The 19,327-nt window shown below is 59.3% G+C and overlaps 4 protein-coding genes across 4 annotated transcripts; 2 read left to right on the top strand and 2 right to left on the bottom strand.

Annotated features, from left to right (window-relative positions):
• Positions 1–357: 357 nt before the first annotated feature.
• Positions 358–5,306, top strand: BKCO1_600095 (p-loop containing nucleoside triphosphate hydrolase; the record flags this gene model as incomplete). Its single annotated transcript, XM_020277969.1, has 5 exons — positions 358–3,466; positions 3,898–4,408; positions 4,463–4,632; positions 4,680–5,019; positions 5,075–5,306. 5 exons carry the CDS (start codon positions 358–360, stop codon positions 5,304–5,306), a joined length of 4,362 nt encoding a protein of 1,453 aa, XP_020133853.1.
• A 706-nt stretch (positions 5,307–6,012) lies between these two features.
• Positions 6,013–7,584, top strand: BKCO1_600096 (pre-mrna-splicing factor prp46; the record flags this gene model as incomplete). Its single annotated transcript, XM_020277970.1, has 2 exons — positions 6,013–6,060; positions 6,121–7,584. The coding sequence occupies 2 exons, from the start codon at positions 6,013–6,015 to the stop codon at positions 7,582–7,584; spliced, it is 1,512 nt and encodes a 503-aa protein (XP_020133816.1).
• A 950-nt stretch (positions 7,585–8,534) lies between these two features.
• Positions 8,535–11,249, bottom strand: BKCO1_600097 (origin recognition complex subunit orc1; the record flags this gene model as incomplete). Its single annotated transcript, XM_020277971.1, has 3 exons — positions 8,535–9,487; positions 9,677–10,763; positions 10,815–11,249. 3 exons carry the CDS (start codon positions 11,247–11,249, stop codon positions 8,535–8,537), a joined length of 2,475 nt encoding a protein of 824 aa, XP_020133852.1.
• Positions 11,250–12,203: 954 nt separating this feature from the next.
• Positions 12,204–13,020, bottom strand: BKCO1_600098 (basic-leucine zipper transcription factor; the record flags this gene model as incomplete). The annotated part of the gene is made up of 2 exons (XM_020277972.1): positions 12,204–12,790; positions 12,852–13,020. The coding sequence occupies 2 exons, from the start codon at positions 13,018–13,020 to the stop codon at positions 12,204–12,206; spliced, it is 756 nt and encodes a 251-aa protein (XP_020133817.1).
• Between the last annotated feature and the right edge of the window lie 6,307 nt (positions 13,021–19,327).

Consider the following 19,327-nt stretch of genomic DNA (forward strand, 5'->3'; position numbering starts at 1 on the left):
ACTCAGAAAGTGTGTCTCGCGGTCGCCGATTTTACAGCAGCTAGGCTCGCTCCGCCTCGCCGGCAAGTGTGCTGCGTGCATTTCCCAGCTTCATCAGATTATGTATGGGGAACGGCCGGGCTGTGCGTGGGTGACCTATGATATGACGAGCAGCCTTAGCGCCTAGCGCGATGCAACTGCAGGGGAGCCATCCCGCTGCGCCGCTCCAGCCTCTTCATTCAGCTCGTCTGTAGGCAGACGCCCTCGCTCTCAATAATGTAGCCTCGCTGGGCCGAATAGCGCTCAAAAGCGCCTCGTGGTGCCCGAGTCCCGCGTCCCCCGCACTGCTTTCCGCAGACTACAAGTCCCGCCGTCAGCATGGCTGACCCGCTTACTGCGCTCGGCCTCGCTTCCCATGCCGTCCAGTTCATCGACTCCACCAACGCCCTAATTGGCAAGCCTGCTGAATCCTACCGCACAGTCGAAGACGATACGCTGATCCGACACCCCGTGCTGGAATCCATCACGAGAAGCCTTGTCCGCCTCAACGATGGAATCAAGTTCACCGTCACTCGCTATCGCGAACCGGAGGAGGTGGAGAGTAGACACCAGCGCGTGAAGCAGCGATTGAAGCATTCAAAGCCCACGGAGAAGCCGGTCGAGACGGACGAGGATCGAAGAGAACGGCTCCACGAAGAGAAACTCATCGAGATCGAGGAGCAACTCTCCAACTTGTGCAGCGACTGCAACAATGTCGCCCAGGAGCTTCTGGGAGCACTGTCCGATCTGAAGTCGAGGTCAAAGGGCACCGACACAGCATGGACCACGTTCCGGCAAGCTCTACTCACCATCTGGTCCGAGGAGGACATATGTTCCCATGCCAAGATTCTCCAGCAGTGCCAGGACAGACTAGGCCAGACCGTACTCGAGTCACTGCACGAGTTTGTGCATTTCAACGCCATCACCTATGAAGACTTTGTCGACGACTGGGTGGCTCGCACGGAGAAGGACGAAAAACGTTTCGAGGAACGGATCGACGAGCTTAGCAGGGACCAGACTGGCCAGCCGCAGGACCCGAAGAAGCTGGACGCCTTGAAGAAGCAGCGCGACGAGGTTTTAGAAAGGCATCACTTCCAAAGGGAAATTCTCAAGACCTTCGTACGGAGTGGGGCCAAGGAAGATGCCACCTTCTTCTCGGCCTTGCTTGTGGAAACAGCAAGAAAGCAGAAAGACGAGACTGTGGAGAGACAGGTTTTGGAGAAGCTCAAATTCCATGACATGAGGAGCCGTTATCAAGAAATCTCGGAAGCGCACAAGAAGACTTTCGAGTGGGTATTCGTGGGGACTGATCATGTCCAAGACTCGAACGGTGCTGATCATGGTCGATCGAAATTCTCGGCACCACTCAGAGCCCCACCTCTTGAGGCACGCAGCTCGAATCCAACTCCTGTGGACAAATACCTGACCACTACAAATGGCGGGACTCCGCAGAGAGGCTGGTGGAACACGCTCCTCCAGAGGAGGTTCTCGGACAAGAACGAGCGGCCCCCGGATTGGGACAACTACCGAACATGGCTCGAAAAAAATAGCCCCCTTTACTGGATCAAGGGGAAGCCTGGCGCGGGGAAATCCACGCTCATGAAGCTTCTTCATGACGACGAGCGTCTCAAACGTTATCTTCAGACATGGCGTGGTGACTCCGAGCTGGCTATCATGGGATTCTTCTTCTGGAATTCTGGGGAGGTCATGCAAATGTCCAAGGAAGGGTTGCTGCGTGCGCTCTTATACCAGGCTGTTGAGCAGCGCCCATCTCTCATACCTAAACTCTTCCCTGTCCGATGGGCATACAACACCCAGTTTGGCCCTGATGACCGCCAGTGGATCTTACCGGAGCTGGAGCGCGCTTTCAAATCCCTGGTGTCGGACGAGTCGAGAAAGTACTTCATCATGATTGATGGCCTGGATGAATACAAGGGAGACCCCAAGATGCTGGCTGAATTCCTCCTGGAGTGCAGCACGAACGAGTCACACGTCAAGATGTGTGTTTCCAGTCAGCCTTTGGGTGTGTTCGAGACGGCGTTCCAAGGAAAACCCTCTCTCTCACTGGAACGACTGACAGAGGCCGACATTGAACTATACGCCAAAGAGCAACTTTCAGAGAATAGATTATTCCATAAGCTGCAAATCGAGGAGCCGGCCAGAATTGACAAGCTCATCCACGCCATCGCGCAAAAGGCGAACGGGAGTTTTCTTTGGGTCCAAATCGTCACGGGGTCCTTGTTCGAGGGTTTCCAGGAGATCGATGGCACACAGGAGTTGCAGGCTCGTCTCCAACAATACCCCCCAGGACTAGAGGAGCTTTTTGATATGACTTGGTCCCGGATAAAGGAGGATGACTTTGAGCAATCCTCCCGGATATTTCGATTGATCCAAACAGCCGATGCTCCATTGTCTCTGCTCACCATCCACTATGCCAATGAGGGCCCCGACAAAGCTCTAGATGATAACTTCAGACCCTTGACACCCGAGAAGCTGGCTGAAATTGCTGAAGAGACGCGACAGCAACTGCACAGCCTTTCCGGAAACATGCTCGATGCGCCATCCTTTGATGAGCATGGTGCCTGGTCCACGGTTCAGTACATACACAAGTCTGTGAAGGAATTCCTCGAGAAGGAAGACACACGAGATTCCATTCGAAGCGGCTCAGTCGAATCGGATGAAGAAATCAAACTGGCCCTTTGCACTGGATATCTCCGCAGCCTAAAGAAGACTGCCCCCTCCCCAGCCCCTCCTTTCGAGCGCTTTCAACAACTCGCCACGCAGTGTCTTAGGTTTTCGAGCATCATCGAAACGGAAAAACCGGGGAAGAACCTTGCCATCCTCACCCAGCTCGACCGAGCTGCCACCAGCCTTCTGGGTGAAAGGAATCCGGAACGGGAGCAGTGGCGCAGGCGCATCCAGTCTTGCGTTCCGCTCGTCAGCAACCCGCACTGGACTAACGCCTGCCCCCAGCGCACCGGCTCGTCGACCTTTTTTGATTTCGCCTTCCTGGCCGGCTTCTACTCGTACGTTGAGAATGCACTGCGTGAGGGGGAACAGCACCAGTTGAGCAGCCTGCTCGCTACGGCTGTAAAGGACGAACGCATTGATACCAAGTTCGTCCGCTTGCTGCTCGATTACGGCGCCGACCCAAACCTGCACAGCGGCGGCGCCACCTACAAAACGCCTTGGTACATCCTGCTGTCCAGCATGTCAACCGGAATCGATGTACAGTCAAATCTCGGCCATGACGAACGTGTCCGGCTCGGCGGGCTGGCGCAGCTCTTCCTGGGGCATGACGCCGACCCGTTTGTCACAGTGAGAGGCAGTACTGCGGATGAGGTTGTGGCAAAGGCGGTCGGCAGTGCCGATCAAGAACTTGCGGGGAAGGTTGTGGCCTTGTTGGACCAGTCGCGGAAGAAGAATGGACATATGAAGCGGAAGCTGAGTATGATCAAGAAGTTGAAGCGGTTTTTGAGGTCTTAACTCGTGCAATTTTGGAGCAGGGGGTCTTGGTTGTTTTGTCCTTTCCTATTTGATTTTCTTTGGCGGATTCCCCTTAACCGACAGGTGCTTTGTATTCAGCTTTGTTTTCGTTCATGATTCCCAATGCCGTTGGAGTCTAAAGCATCGGCGCTGATGGTGTCTCCTAGTAAGCTCCAACCGAACAGAAGGTTGGGTAATTATTGGAATCTGATCTATCCCATCCTCACACTTGTTTCGACCGCCAGTGCAACCTTCAGTACCACACACTCCGTCTAATGCAAGTAGCTTCGATTGCAGCAGACACCGTCCGGAATACCTTCATTGAGCCTGATCTAGTAAGCAAGTAAGCTGCATACTGCACCCGCAAACCCCGACGCTGACCGCCTATCGCAGATTATTTCCACGTCATTGTGGGTACTGCGGGGAAATTCTGCATACATCATGCGAAGAGTACTTCTAAGCGAGCTTACGGCTCAGACATAGCCAAGCTTGAGGCTCCACATCTTTCAATACCGTACGGACAACAGCAGAAGAAGGTTGGCCCAAAGCATACTTCTTCCTTCTCCTGGTTTCCAAGACTATCGACGCTCGAGAACTGGTGGTTCTTCGAGCTTCTGGGAGTCCTCGGTGCAGCTGCCGCGCTCATTGGGATTATCGTGGTTTTGTGCAAGTACGATGACGAACCTCAGCCCAAGTGGGACGGCATCTCACTTAACTCTCTGGTGTCGTGGCTCAGCACCGTCGCGAAGGTCTGCATACTGATGCCTGTCACCAAAGGCTTGAGCCAGTTGAAGTGGGTGTGGTTTGCCGAGAAAGATCGTCCGTTGTCCGACATTGCAGTCTTCGACGCGGCCAGCCGTGGCCTTGTTGGAAGCGGCGGGTTGTTATGGCATCTTAAAGGACGGTAAGTCGGCATGGAATGCAGCGACATGGCATTGATTTTTGACTGTATTTTCAGACACTTTGCTGTTTTCGGAAGCGCCGCTATCATCCTTAGCCTAGGCTTCGATTCGTTTATCCAAAACCTCATCCACTATTACGCAAAAGCTGTGCCCGACAGCCATCAGGTGGCTCGTCTTGCCAACGCTTCCATCTACGGGTCGCTCGGACCGGGCATAGGTGGAAACTGTGTGTTCTCCGACACCACTATGCAAGGATTGTATTAACGGAAACAGTCTACTACGTCGACCCAGTCCTGAAGTCTAACGTGTACAGCGCTCTGTTCAACACCGATCCCAAAGCAGCGTGGGCAACCCCGCAGTATTTTTGCGGCACTGGGAACTGTGACTGGGGGCCGGTGTCCACGTTCGCCTACTGTTCGACATGCTCGGACGTCAGTGAAAGCTTGCAGTATAGCTGTCCCGTTGGGTCAGACTCCCTTGGCAAGAACTGCACCGTGTCTCTGCCGAATTCGGGCTACTCTCTGTGGTACAGGCAAATGTCGCCGAGCTTCTCAAATGGAGTCGTCATGACGATGGGGCCCAACACGGCAAAGAGCAACGCCACGTCCCTGACGTACAACTCGATACTCTGGGCTGGTCGACGCGTCCGGAGACAACGTCATCTCCAGCAGCATCGATTCCAACACCACCTTCATTGGCACCGAGTGCGCCATCGTCCCCTGCGTGCGCAGCTTCAACGCATCCGTCGTCAACGACACCTACCGCGAACAAGACTTGGGCACGTGGTACGGGTCCAACGACAGCATCAGCACGTGGATGGCCTCGCACGTCGACCCGCCGTGGGGCCTCGAGCATGGCGTACGGCCGGGGCGGACATGGCGCTGGGCCGCACCATGGTGACGGTGACGTACGTAAGGGTGCACTGGGGCTGGCTGTGGCTGCCCGCCCTGGTGTGGGTGCTCGGCGTCGTGACGTGGATCGGCACGGCGTGGAAGACGCGCAGCGCGGGCATTCAGACATGGCGGAGCAGCCCGTTGCCGCTGCTGTTTTTGTATCGCGAAAATGAGGAAGTTCGGCGGGAGAAGGATGATGGAGCGGCGTATGGTGTGTCTGACGAAGGGTATGAAAGACGAGCGGAGGAGATCAGGGCGAGGCTGTCCGTCAAGAGAGCCAGTGCGAGGCTCGTGAGTGTTTGAGCTCACCTTGGACTGTTAGCTCGAATCTTTCCCGTTGAAGAGGTTGGAGATGTTTGAAGGTAGTCATATGCAATTCTGCCGAGGCGATTCTGTACATGCTCCAGCTACTTGCCGACGAAGGAAGAAATGCCAGCTGAGCGTACGCCAGAGGGCGTGGACATGAGGTCAAACTTATAAGTGGTGGCCGGTTGCCGCTACTGGTATAGCAAGGGAGGCCCGAATAGTCAGCCCTACGCGTGCCAAGCCCCCGCTAGGTAGCGCCGGCCTTGCAAACCAACTTTCCTCGAAGCTTGAGACGCCATGATGCGCGACATCCAACCGCCGCCGCCGCCTTCAACACCACCCCAGCCGATGATTGCCTAATAGACCCGGCGCCCTCCTCCGCATTCATCACCGTTTACGCGCCCAACATGGCCGACGTCGCTCCCTCCACGCCCCCGGTCTCCGCCGCCACAGTTGTAGGTTGCCATCACCATCAGCACGCGCGTTCGTGCCGTCTAACAATTGCATTGGGACAGAACCTTGTCCGCACCTCAGCCAAGAGGACACGAGAGGTCTTCGCTGCCGATTTTGCCTCACCCTCCGCCCTCGAAAATGCCTCAACCGCCGCCTTCTCCATCGCCCCCTCCACAACCTCGCCGGCCGAGCTTGCTGACCACGAGTCCGTCGCCACCCGCATACGGAATGAGTATCACGACCTGAAGGAGCTTCCGTCTGCATTGGCTGCCAAGCAGGCCAGCGCAGCTGCCTCGGCCGCCGCCCGTCGGAAAAAGGCCAAGCAGGCGTCGGCCGAGGACCAGCCCTCCGACCCGAAGATGGTGAAGATGATCGAGGGCATTTCGGCCAAGGACGAGGAGCGCAAGAACGCCGCTGCCGCCTCGACGGCCTTGACGGTGCGGGGCAAGGGCAACCCGCTGCCGCCCAACGCCAACGGCCCCACGCCCCAGCGCGACCTGCCGGGGAACAGCTTGGTGCGGCGGGAGGTGCTACGCCAGCCCAAGCCCGACTGGCATGCTCCTTGGAAGCTGATGCGCGTCATCTCCGGTCATTTGGGCTGGGTGCGCGCGCTGGCCGTCGAGCCCAACAACCAGTGGTTCGCAAGTGGTGCCGGAGACCGCACCATCAAGATCTGGGACATAGCTTCAGGCAACCTGAAGCTCACTTTGACCGGCCACATCTCGACCGTTCGCGGCTTGGCCGTGTCGCCCAGGCACCCCTACCTCTTCTCGTGTGGTGAAGACAAGAAGGTAAAATGCTGGGATCTAGAGACGAACAAGGTCATCCGCGATTATCACGGCCATCTCAGCGGTGTCTACACTCTGAGCCTTCATCCCACATTAGATGTCTTGGTTACCGGTGGCCGCGACGGTGTGGCCCGCGTCTGGGATATGCGCACGCGCAGCAACATCCACGTGCTGGCCGGCCACAAGGGGACAGTCTGCGACGTCAAGTGCCAGGAAGCGGATCCCCAGGTCATCTCCGCGTCGCTCGACTCCACAGTCCGCATGTGGGACCTGGCCGCCGGCAAGACCATGGGCGTGCTGACGCACCACAAGAAGGGGGTGCGCGCCCTGACGACGCACCCGAAGGAGTTCACGTTCGCGTCGGGCAGCTCGGGCTCCATCAAGCAGTGGAAGTGCCCGGAGGGCGCCTTCATGCAGAACTTCGACGGCCACAACTCCATCATCAACACGCTCGCCGTCAACGAGGACAACGTGCTCTTCTCCGGCGGCGACAACGGCTCCGTCTCCTTCTGGGACTGGAAGACGGGCCACCGCTTCCAGAGCCTCGACTCGGTCGCCCAGCCGGGTTCGCTCGACGCCGAGGCCGGCATCATGAGCAGCACCTTCGACCTCACCGGCCTGCGCCTCATCACGGGCGAGGCCGACAAGACCATCAAGGTGTGGAAGCCCGACGAGAACGCCACGCCCGACACGCATCCTCTGGATTGGAAGCCCACACTTGGAAGACAGAAGTTCTAAAAAGTAGTGGTTGCTTGCTTGCTGAATCGGAGTGATTGGTGTTATTTTTGATGCGTGGTAAAAGTACTTCTCATCTACTTGATATTTGCATATGCGTGAGGGGCGAAGCCGGGCGGCAGAATTGGCACACGGAGTTCTACCTCAGGATGGTGGGATGAAAAAAATAAATGAAGACGCAGGCACGATCTCAAGTGAGTGCGTACCGTGCTGCTACGGATGAATTAAATGTTGATGTATTAGGGGGGAGGGGGAGCTCTAGAGAAGATTAATATACCCAAGCTCCTTCAGTGGCACAGATGTTACCTCGTTCAATACTCTCCTCCGCTTTTGCTCTCAAGTTATAGGCGGGACTTCTTCTCCCTCATCTACGTACAGTAGCTATGCAACATCGCGAACAAAACAGCAGGTGAAGGGACAGTCAAACCCTCACAATAGATAGGTATATATATCTTCCACCTAGCTAGTATCATCGTCCACGGGTAGCAAATAGTGCTTCCGGCGTAGTGGTGCGCTTCTAATTTTGAGCCTGCTTAAATCGTAGGGTAGAAAAACTCTAGGTGTTCTATAGCAAAAGCCACTTTGTCTAAGACACTGGACGGGCACTTAAGGGCGTCTACAGTTTTTGCCATTTGCTTTTCTGGTTTGCGCTTCCTGGCTGGTTCAAAGGATGACGAGTGGCGGTTGAGATGTGATGCTCCAAAATAGGTGCTGCTACCGAACGAGAGGAGCAAGCTTGGGTGTAGGAAGCTACTCCCGTGTAAGCATGGAGAGCTAGCATTTCCGGGGTGTTCGTATGATGCCGCATCCTTCTGGAGAAGGCAGTAGAGGCGTATGTAGCTCTGCCGTCCTGTTCCTCGTATACATTGTCACCTTGGACTATTTACTGTCTTCCTCCCTCGGCAATCCGACTTGACTAAAACATCCCCAGAACGCTACGCCCCCTCCCCTTTTCAGCCGAAACCCAAGCCCTTGACCTCCTCGTCATCCCTTAGCGCCAGTTTCACCTCCTCGTCGCTCACTCCCAGCCTCACCCTCCCCACCCTCTCTCCTCTACGCGCCTCCAACCCCACTATTCCCGCCTCCATGAGTTCTGCCGCCGCGTTGCCCATTCCCACGACTCGCGCCGCCTTATCGCGCTGCTGGTGCGCCGCCTTCCTCGCAGCGCCGCCCGGCGGTCGGCCCCTGCGTGGCGTGACGGGCTGCTGGTGCGATGTCGCTAAACCGCTGAGCAGGCCGTCCGCGGCAACGGCGTCGTCGTCATCATCATCATCATCATCCCTGGTCGCCCCACCGGACGTGCCATTGGCCAGCAGCAGCGATGATGACGGCTGTGGTGGGGGCGGCAGCGACTGGCCGAGCAGGATGGTTTGGATGGCCTCGGACTGGCTCATGAGGGCCAGGTTGCGCGCCTCGTCCAACACGTCGCCCAGCGCGGCCTCCTGGACGCCGGTGCGGCGCACGCGCGCGAGCAGCGCGGCGAGGAAGAGCTTCGAGGCGAGCGGCAGCGCGCGCAGCGCCTGCTGCAAGGGGCTGCTGGTCGCCTCGGCGATGGCTTGCTTGATGGTCGCGATGCTCACCACGACCGGCCCGCTTGGCTTCTTCGCACGATCGTTTGCCTGCGCGGCCCGGCCCGGCGTCTTGCTTGGCGTGTTGGGAGCCGAGTCCCCGCCGTCGACAGCAGTGCCGCTGGTCAAGTCGAGCGACGCGGCTTCGGCAATCTCGACTGCTCGTCGGCATATGTCGAGCGCACGGCGCGCATCTCCAGATACGGCAGCGACCTTGCGGGAAGCAAACTGGATGGCGTCGGGATGCACAACGTTGCCGGGAACGTTTGCGAGGCGCGATTGGATGATGGACATTAGCTGGTCGTGCGTGTAGCCCGGAAAGGTTATGCGTGTCAGACCTATTGCGGAACAAGCCGCCTGATTAGCAGCCGTTAAGGGCATCGAAGTGCATTGATGAACGAGTGATTGCGACTCCTAAAGAGGGCTCTACCGGAGAAACAGAGCGGGCTGTAGCAGGCGGCGTGATGTGTGGTACTAACAGTTACCCTTTTGGGTAAACGCGTGGGGGAGTAAACGTTCCAACTTACCTAATCGGCTGCTTATCTTATTGCTTAGAGTTCTCTCCGGTAGATCCATGGTGTTTGCAACAGCAAGCACAATCAACCGGCTGTGGCGTAGGCCTGGCCAATTGAAAAAATTGTACATGACGCTTTGGTTCTTGGTGACAAGTTGATCCAATTCGTCCATCAATACCACGCAGGGCACTCGGCGTGGACTGGGACTTGAGAATTCCCGTTCGAGAAGTTCGAGCGCATGTGCAGGGCTGACCCTATCGCCGCGAAGGGCTTCCCAGAGAAGGGAATACGACTGGTGGGGGTCGGTCACTTTCATGCCGTTGATCTCGACGAAGATGAAATCATCGAGCTCTTCGTCCTGCACAGCAGCATTGAGTTGTGCAACGACCTCACGAACAGTTGCCGTCTTCCCGGTACCGGGCGTACCGGAAATGTAAATGCAAGATCCTGAGCCGTCTGTAATAGCGGCCTCCAAATGAGAATAGACGGTCGAGAATTCGTCCTCACGACACGGGAGCGTAGCAGGGACGGACGAGACGTGCAGTTGGTTCCGGGCGACCTGGTACGGGGACGATAGGACGTTAGGAGACAGAATGCGGGTTCCGAGGGGAGTAAACTCCAGCGGCTTCTTGACGACGATGCGTTTATGTGTAGGTGTGATGAACTTTCGAGGCGTGAGATCCTTCCTTCGTGATGTGGGAGTGGTGGCATTGTTGAGTTTGCGTCGCTTCTTTGGGGTTTGGGGCACGCCTTCGTCGTCGTCTTCTAGCGCCACAAAATCGTCCATCTCGTGCTTCGTCTTCTTCGGGTCTCTTCGTTTGCGCGTCTCCTTTGTCTGGGCCTTGACGAGATCTACAAGACTGGGGATGTCATCCTCACCAGCGTATACGTCTTCCCAGCGGAAGACATCTGTATATGTAGCAGTGCGCGTGTTGACCCCGCGTTGGCAAACAAACAGCTTTCCGTAGTCTCTTGACGTCCGCGGAACTTTGCCAGTGGGGAACTGTTTGAGTAAGGTGTCCTTGGAGACAACTGTAGCACGGCCATTGATGGTGGTTAGGGGGTTGTCATCAAAGTACGATGTGATGTATACTTCGTTCTGGCAGATATCAGCACTTGCTAGCTGTGGTTTGCAGCAACAGGTACTCACGTCCATATAGTCCGTCCGTCGGCGCGCCTTGTTGCGAATCTCCTTGGGGGTGGAGAACCACATGAAATTCGCCATCTTCTCCTCTTCTCCATCCTCGTCCCTCCCGTCGAATAAGTCGCAAATGATGCCGACCCATGCCTCGTTGCCTTCTGCTTTCAACAGTACTGTGTCACCGAGCCGGCATGAGAAATTGCCCATACGGGCGCCAATTATGCTGCGCTCCAAGGCCTGTGTTTTTTTCTGGCGGCCGCCTCTCCTGCGGGGCGTCGCATTATCGTCGTCGGGGCTGTCTGCGTGGCCTTCGTCGCTGTAGACCCATTCCCATGGGTAATCTTCGATGCCGAGCTCATCATCCGAGTCCTCACGAAGGACGCCGCCGCCCTTGAGCCACTGCCGTGCGCGTTCTGATTTAGTCTGCTTGCGGGCGGGTGCCATGGTTGTGCGGGTCGAGCGATTTGGTGGTCGCGGCTTGAGATGGCCGGCGTCCGGGTCCGTGCTCGCGTCGACCGACGCGCCAGGGCTCTACGCGACGCACGTGATACAACGTTACGTCATCGCCTTCCGTATCCATTAAGGACGCCCCAACGTCACTTCGTGATCACTCGCGCGAAGGAATGGCACATGGCAGGCTGTTGGAATGGTGCTGGCAGCAGAGGAGGCCTCGCGCCAAGGATGCGTTCCGGGCCACATGGTGAATCGCGCTTTGCTTTCAACACTACTGTTGAACCAGACCGCCATCTGATCCAGCAGCGATAGAGCGGATCACGCAATGGCATTGCGCCTTCCAGAACCTCCTGATATCAGAATATTTGCTCTGCAGGATCTAGATTGATGCTTTCAATTTCAGCTCTCAGCAGTTCTCCACCGAATCCTCCGGTACCCTAAATGCGACCGACACATTGCCATGCCCAAACAAGGAACCAAAGCCGCGGTGCCCTCACCGTAACTGAGGAACCCGACAAACGCCTCCGCGCCGATGCAAGACCCTCGATAACCCGAACCCAGAAAAATAAGCGACAAAATCCGCCCATGTCCGTGCCGACCCCCGGCACAGCGACTGGAAACGACAGTCGTGTCTAACGCCCTCGCTGAACGAATGGTATCCGGATGCAAACACGCCAAAAAAGTAATTTACAGCAGAAGTAGAGAAAGGAAAGAGTCGTCGCATCGTGGCAATGCTCGTAACGCTCGTATGCAGGAAGTGACGGAAAAAAGAACAAAAACCCATGCGAAACGCTCAGTAGCAGTGCAGCTGCGGCGGCGTGCCCGGCATCGACGCCGGAGTCGCCGGGTTGTATAGCACCGACTCCGGCGGCGAGCCAGAGCAGGATTCAAACGAGTCCGAAAGCGGCGGCGTCTTCAGAGATCTCCATGTTAGTTCATGGCTCTCTACTGGCGTTTGAACTGATGGAGAGGGTGTATTACTTGAGCGTTTGAATCCTGGTACGGGTGCGTCGACACGGGGATGTTGATGCCCGTTAGCGATGCGTAGTTCATGCTGAACGGGCTGATCTCGTCCTCGCTGTAGAAGTCCTGCTTGGCCGGCACGATGCTTGGGAGCGTTCCGGGGTAGACGGTGGACGAGATGGGCGGAAGGTAGGGCGTGTAAGGCATCTGCATCTCCGCCGTCGTCGCGGGCATGGCGTGGTAGGGCGTTTGCGAGTAGGCGTACGAAACCGCGTCCGGGGCAGGGTAGGTCGAGTATGCAGTGAAGGGAGGCGGAGAAGTCGAGATCTGGCGAGTGTTCTGGTAGGAGAACATGTTGCGGTCGTCGTGCGGCTGGAGGAAGTGCTGCTGCTGCTGCATGTCGGGGCTGCGGCGGCTGTAGTCGGACTGGTCCGCCGAGCTCACCGGCGCGGAATGGTCGCGAGGCTGAGCATGTGAACGGTCGAGCTCGGCCGGGCGCTGCTCAGGCGAGGCGGAACTGGAGGCGGCGCGGCGCTCGAGGTCCTCGAGCCTCTTCTTGAGCTTCTTGCCTGCGGGACGGGTCAGTTGGCGAGCTGCGGCCGCGCGGGCGAGCTGGGGGGGTGGACATACGGTAGTTGCGCTGGGCAATGCGGTTCTGTATCCGCCTGCGCTCGGCAAGGTCGGAGATCTTGGTCCAGTCCTCGTTGGGGTTTGCGCTGGGGCTGAAGGCGGAGCTTGTGCTCGAGTATCTCTGCGTGGGCACGGCGGCCTGGGGGTAGGCGTAGGCGTGTCGGCTCATGGTGGGCACGGTGGGCACGGTGCTGGTGGTGGCAGCGGGCGAGACACAGACTAAGGGATGCTGAGTGAGGACGGGTTGGAGATGTGGAGAAGTGGTCTCGGGGAGGGTGAGTGCTGTATAAGGCTGGTCTGGTGCATTGGATCGCCGTCCGGGGAGGCGCGTCGAGATATTTATCAGGTCGAGGCTGTCAGTCTGTCCGCAGTCCGCACCCAGTCCGCACCAACTCCGCAGAGTGTCTTTCCGTGCCAGCCACAAGCCAGCATCCTGAATGCCGGGATAGGTGCATAGGGCACGCTATCCCTGCAACGGCGGCCGGACTGACCAGGGGGGGGGTCTTGCGGGAGCCTGGCTTGGCCGTTTAGGCGCAGGTGCTGCGCACGCACGCCCAGCGCGGGCGGGTTGATGCAACCCTGGGCGCAGGCGGTGGGTGCTGAGCAATCCTACGCTTTTCAGTTAGTGGAGCTGCCATAATTTTGGCAGCACCTGCGCGCTAGCCCGTTGCTACAAGGCTGCATGGCCTTCTCAGGGCCGTCCAGCGCAGCGGGCTCGCGCCTGCCCTACACGCCCATCACGCTGCGGCCGGTGGCGCGCTGGCAGGCCGCGGTTGGCGTGCGCGCAGCGGCCTGCTCGCTCGCTCGCTCGCCCGCTCGCCCGCCCGCCAGGCCCCGCGCAGCAGAGGCCCCGCGCAGCAGAGGCTCCGGGGCGCTGCGGCGCCGGGTCGGGCGTGGAGCAGCCGCGACGATACGCCATAGCGGCGTCCAAAACGGCATCATGCTGCGCGATCGGCCGAAGCGCGCTGCGGCTTGGTCGTCCCGCGCTGGTCGCGCGGGCGGCGACGCGTGCAGGCTCCAGCCTGCGCGGTGGGGGCTGCGCGAGGCGCGAGCTGCAAATGCTGCTTTGGGAATGCAGAGCTGCTCGCACAAAAATAATACCGTCGGCGGCGGTGATTGGCGGCGGGCAGGGGGCGGGCGCCGGTGCGGAGACAGGCGCGGCTGTGGTCGTGCAAACGGCCGCGCGAGAGGGCTGGAGGCAGACCGCCCGACGCACGCCTGGTTCCGGGGGGGACCACCGTTGGCTGCATCGGGCAAGCAGCTCGAGGGCAGAGGCCAAGGGCGGCGCGTTGGCGAGCGGGCGGAGGCAGCAGCCGCGGGGCCTGTGCTGGGTCGCGGGAAGCCGTGCGCGCGCGGCCCCATGTCGCGCTGCTGCTGATAAAGACAGTCTAATTTTGCGCGCGATTCTTAATGCCCTTCGCCGGCGTGCCGTCACGCCAGTCGCCCGCAGGCATGGCGCGCACACCTAAAGCCAACTAAGCGTCTCACCTCGTTGAACGATCCGCCAGCCCTATGCACCACCGCCGCCTCGAGCGTGCTCGCAGCTGCCCGAGCCCCCGGCGCCCGCAGCTTCAGTCGGTGAGCCGTGAGCGCGATCCAGGCTCGTTGAAACACTGCCGACTGACGTCGCAGCCCACCCTGTGACGACGCGGCCGGCGGGGAGCTACACCATCGCATCGGCCTTGCGAGGCTATGTCCGTTTACGACCGGCCTTGCGCCATCGCCAACCGCGGACCTTCCGCTGTCGCCGGCCCACGGACGAATCCCGTCGGCCTCGCAGCAAGTAACCATCCGACCCCGTCCTGCCCTCGGAACAAGCCATGCCCTGCGCCCTCGAGCGGTCGGCCCGCCCGCCTGTGATCGTCCGTCATTTGGGGGCCGCAACCGCACAGTCACCTGCCCTGCCTCGAAGGATCCAGCTACGTGCTACTCCGCCTTCATCGCGACTGAGCCACCCTGCTCACTGCGCGCTATGTGGCTGGAGATGACTGCTCTGCGGGTTGCAGAACTCACCGAAAACTCTCCATGCACATCCCCGGGCCCGTGTTCCCGCCGCCAGCGCGAATGCGCTGGGCGAAGCAGCAACTGCGGCCCCCCGAGCGGGCATGGAACTGGAGCCGGAGCCGGCAGCTACTCTGCCTGTCCGAGCGGGTGCTCCAGGGCCCCCCCCCCCCCCCCCCCCCCGGCTTCGTAACCCAGGCCTACCGAGCCGATCAAAGAGGCCAGAGCAGGCAGAGCAGGCAGGGTGATTCATCGTCAGTCATGGTAGTCCCAGTCGCCAGGGTCAAGGTTTGCCGGGTCCGAGGGCGTCGATCGGGAGTCATGGAAATGCCGGCGATAGGCCTATCCCCGCACTGCCGCTAGTTTGGCGCTAACATCCTGTCCTATGTCTGCGGTGTTGCGCGGTGTCCGCAAAGTGCGAGACGCGCCTCCTTTGCTAATCTGATCCTAGCTCCGGGCATCTTTCACCGGCATTCTCGGCGGATTGCCAGAACTCAATGCGAGGGGCTCGAGTCACCAGCGTCGTAGCGCCCTCGCACCATGCTACCGTGTAAAGGTTGCCCACCAAGCCAGCCTAATTGGAGCCCATCGCCTTGATTCGTCACGTTCATATTGCGGCTGCATGTTGGCGTCGGCGGCAGCGCGTTGAATTAAGGCCCCAGTGCTATATCGTCGGGGTGCGCAGAGCTGGCATCGGTCGTCGCTTGCAACCCTTTCTCCGAACGTGCAACTGCCCGTTCGAGCAAGCGTGCTGGCTGCTGGGCTCCCTTGGCACTCTGGAGATTGGGGAACCCGGCTGCAGGGTCGAGGCCGGGGGTTGTTGTTTTTGGAACTCATGTCATGTCTCTCATAATACCTCTATCTTGAAACCCAGACCCGGCGCAGCGGTTCGGCGCCCTCGCCGTCCACGCGGGCACTCCCGATCTCTCTTACTGTGTCCTCAGGGTCGCTGGAGAACCGTGAGCTGGGTAACTGACCTGGGTGGAGCGCTGCCGTTGGCTGGGGCGAAGCCTAGTGACAGCACATCATATAAGCACTAACCAAACAGCTGCCGGCAACAACCCGTTTGGCGGCCAGCTATAATTCAGAAGCCGACGAATCAGCATCGTCGTGACAGAGGGCATCCAGAAGAGGAAATGATTGGTGTGGTTTGAGATTTATTTTGGCGCGTCGTTGGAGGCTTGGTTCCACGTACGAGAAGAGCGCGGATGACACTTGGGTGGTGATGATGATGCACATCCTACTTTGTGGTCCTAAGCCATGCAAACAACAGCTCCCCACCGCTGAATGGCTCGCGGCGGAAATGTGGCGACGGCAGATCCCGCGCATGCGCACCAGTCTATGTTTCAAGTCCAATATTAGAAGTCGAGCCCACGCGTCTAACGGTGCTGTAGGTAGGGCTGCATGGTGCCATGGATGGCGGAGCGGTTGTGGCCCTCCTGCCAACACGACGATCCTCGCAGACGCCGTCTGTCTGGCAGACGTGAGGAGCGAGATGATGCGGCATAAGGAGGCGCACGATTGCCAGGCAGTGCGAAAGCGACGTAGTAGGTTTTGGCCCCCATGCAGACGGGCGAGCAAATTTCACGACGGTCCGACTGTTGGGCATAGCCATCGGAGGATTCGAGGCCGCAGCAGCAGTCGTGGCGCTTGTAGCCCTTGCGTTGGCGGAGCAATGATCTCCGCGGTTAATCCTTCCAGCGACGACTAGCTGTGTGATTGATCAGCTCTAGGAAATAGGTCTGCTAATTTAGAAACGCTATGTCATACATCGCCGGTGCGTGGATTCCAACTACTTCAAGAAGGTATTAGTTAGGAGATCGACTGTCTAGCCCACCCATAGGAATGTTAGGACAATTTGCATAGTTCCATCCAGTCGGCGCTTTCGTTCGTTCTCTCCCTTTCCTGTCTCCTCCAGACCTCAGCTTCGTTGCCCACGTGAAGGGCGCTTTCGTTCTTGTTTACGTAGCAGCCCACTTGGGTGTCTCATTGCCCTGCGGACTGTTCATCGAAACACTATAAACCATCTGCCCTCTATCCCCGTGTCTTTGGTCCTAGATTAATAAGGCTAACGTATTCTCACAGACTTATATCTATATCAGCATCCCAGGCACGCCACGTCCAGCCCGGACTTCGCTAAGCTACGCAACTTCCTATCGAGGAAATTAGGATATTCCCTCCCTCCCGAACCACCCCGCCATAGCGAGCAAAGGGGTCTTGTAAGAGTAGCTGGAGCCCCATGAGAGAGCTAGGGAGGCGTAACAGAGTCGAGCAGGTCTTGGACAGATTCACATGCGAATCACAGCACTACACAACAACAAAGGGAGCTGAAGCACTAGGCACAACTTGGAAGTGTGGCAAGTCCGCACCCACGACAAAGACTCGTCCCAGACGAATATCTGGTACAACTCAACCGCGCCAGGCTTCCCGGTGGCGCAATGCCTCACGAGCGAACAGGGCCGCCTCCGGCAAAGTCGATAGGCGAGGAAGTTGACGAGTCAGTAGTGCCAGGCGGGTTGATTGACTGGGCGTCTTCAGCCGCACGACGATCCTACACGCCGATACGACATAGTGGATTCGCCAGGTTCGCGCAAACGAGGGTCCAGAACGTAGCGCAATCGAATGGCTCACGGGTACGCAGGACTGACGCACGGCGTCCTGGAATCGCGAGATCACGTTGCAAAAGGGAGCTGCACCAGGATGTCTCGTACTCGCTTGACGGCGGAGGCGGCCTGATGATGAGCCTGGCAATGCTCGACGCAGGGTTTTGTGGAGGCGGACCGACGTTGCGCGATGGCACATGGGAGCATTGGCAGGCGCTCGTTCTCTGTGGGGTGGTTCGGCCCATGTGCGGGCGGAGGAGCTTTCGCGATTGTTGCACATGGCACGGCCTGGTAGACTAGAGACTCGGATTACTCATTGACGACGACGTTCGATGATGCACTTGTATGCACGCAGCAGGGCTCACACGAGAAGAAGCGCGCGGCTCATGACCCAGCCTTACGAGACGCGGTTGCGCGATGCCCCTGGCAGAGGTTGCGCGCTCCCTGTCGGCCTCCCGCGCCGGCCGGCCAGGCACGCGGCGACGAGCGGTCGACGCCGAGTCCTCGTGTGTGCGGAGAGCGAGCTGGGCATTGTCCGCATTGTCCGCATTGTCCGCGGGCGAGCGCGCTGGCGAGGGCGGACGCATGCATCGGGCGCGGGTCGCTTCTGCTCATCAAAACAAGGGCGCAAACCTTCTCGGGTGACGCAGCAGCAGCAGCAGCAGAGGGCGGGCACGGTGGATGCGGTGGATGGGGTGCGCCGCGCGCTCGTGGCGGCATGTGCGACGGCGAAGTCGTGGCCGCAACGTCATGTCACCACCTCGCGACCCGCCCGGCCTCTTGTGCAGCAGCGCAGCAGCGCACCAGCAGCAGCGCACCAGCAGCGCACCAGCGCAGCACGTTCGCCCGCCGCTGCCGCACGTGGGCGCGCTCAGTCAGCCCGCGTCCCGAGAGCACGGCAGGCGAACCCGCGAAAATCCGTCAGATGCTTGTCGCAGGACCCGGTGCGCTGTGCGAGCGCTGCGAGCCTCTCTGTTTCCGGCCCACGCACACGACCGTTTGAGCTAGCCAAGGTGGGCGGCCAGGGCCCTCGACGACGTCTCGCATTCGCATCACATCCAACGCAAACGGCGGCTCTCTGGAAAAGCAGGTCCATTCCAGCCCTCGCGCAAACACTCCGCCCCCAACCCGCGAAACTCCACACAGCATGCGCCACGGTGGATCAGAGCAGAAACACCTGCCCCCCCTTCGGCTCCCGCCAACAGCGAGCCCGGCCACCGCTGCACGGCGAGCACTCTGCTCTGGTTCGGATGCAGCCTGCATGGCTGCCTGCCGTAAGGCTGTCCTATCACGCACCGCCCTCGACCCGACCTTCCACGCGTCCCTGCCCGGCTGCCCCAGGTGCCCAGGTGCCCAGGTGCCCAGGTGCCCAGGTGCCAGGAGCCACACCGCGGGTTGCGGGGTCCGCTTGGGTTTTGGCCCCCAACTTTTATACACGCCGCGACGCCCTACGCTGGACATCCCCTCATTTGCCGCGTCGCCTGTTGGTCCGTTTACCGCGCCCGTCCTGTCACTGGAGCAAGAGCTTGGGAGCCACGCCGTTGCGCAATAATGCCTGGAGCAGAGTCCGTCCGCCGCCCGTCGCCCGTCCACCCGCCCGCCGCCGCCTGCGGTCGCCCCTTGAGAGGCCCCTCCTGCCCGCGAGCCTAGACCTGGCTGCGCGAAAATCCTCGCGCTGGCTGCTGTTTCCGATGTGCAGTAGCGGCAGCAGGAGAGGGCAGGGCTGCTTTGTTTTGTCGGCCTTGTCCTCCCGCCCACCAGCATGATCAGTCGGCGCCCATGCGGCCCCGCCATCTGCTCGCTCGCGGCCGGCCATTGGCGGAACCACGACGCTTTAATTCAGCTCCACGCCGCCAAGAGGGGGGACGAGTG

Source organism: Diplodia corticola (assembly GCF_001883845.1).
Source record: "Diplodia corticola strain CBS 112549 chromosome Unknown scaffold6, whole genome shotgun sequence".
Taxonomy (NCBI): Eukaryota; Fungi; Ascomycota; class Dothideomycetes; order Botryosphaeriales; family Botryosphaeriaceae; genus Diplodia; species Diplodia corticola.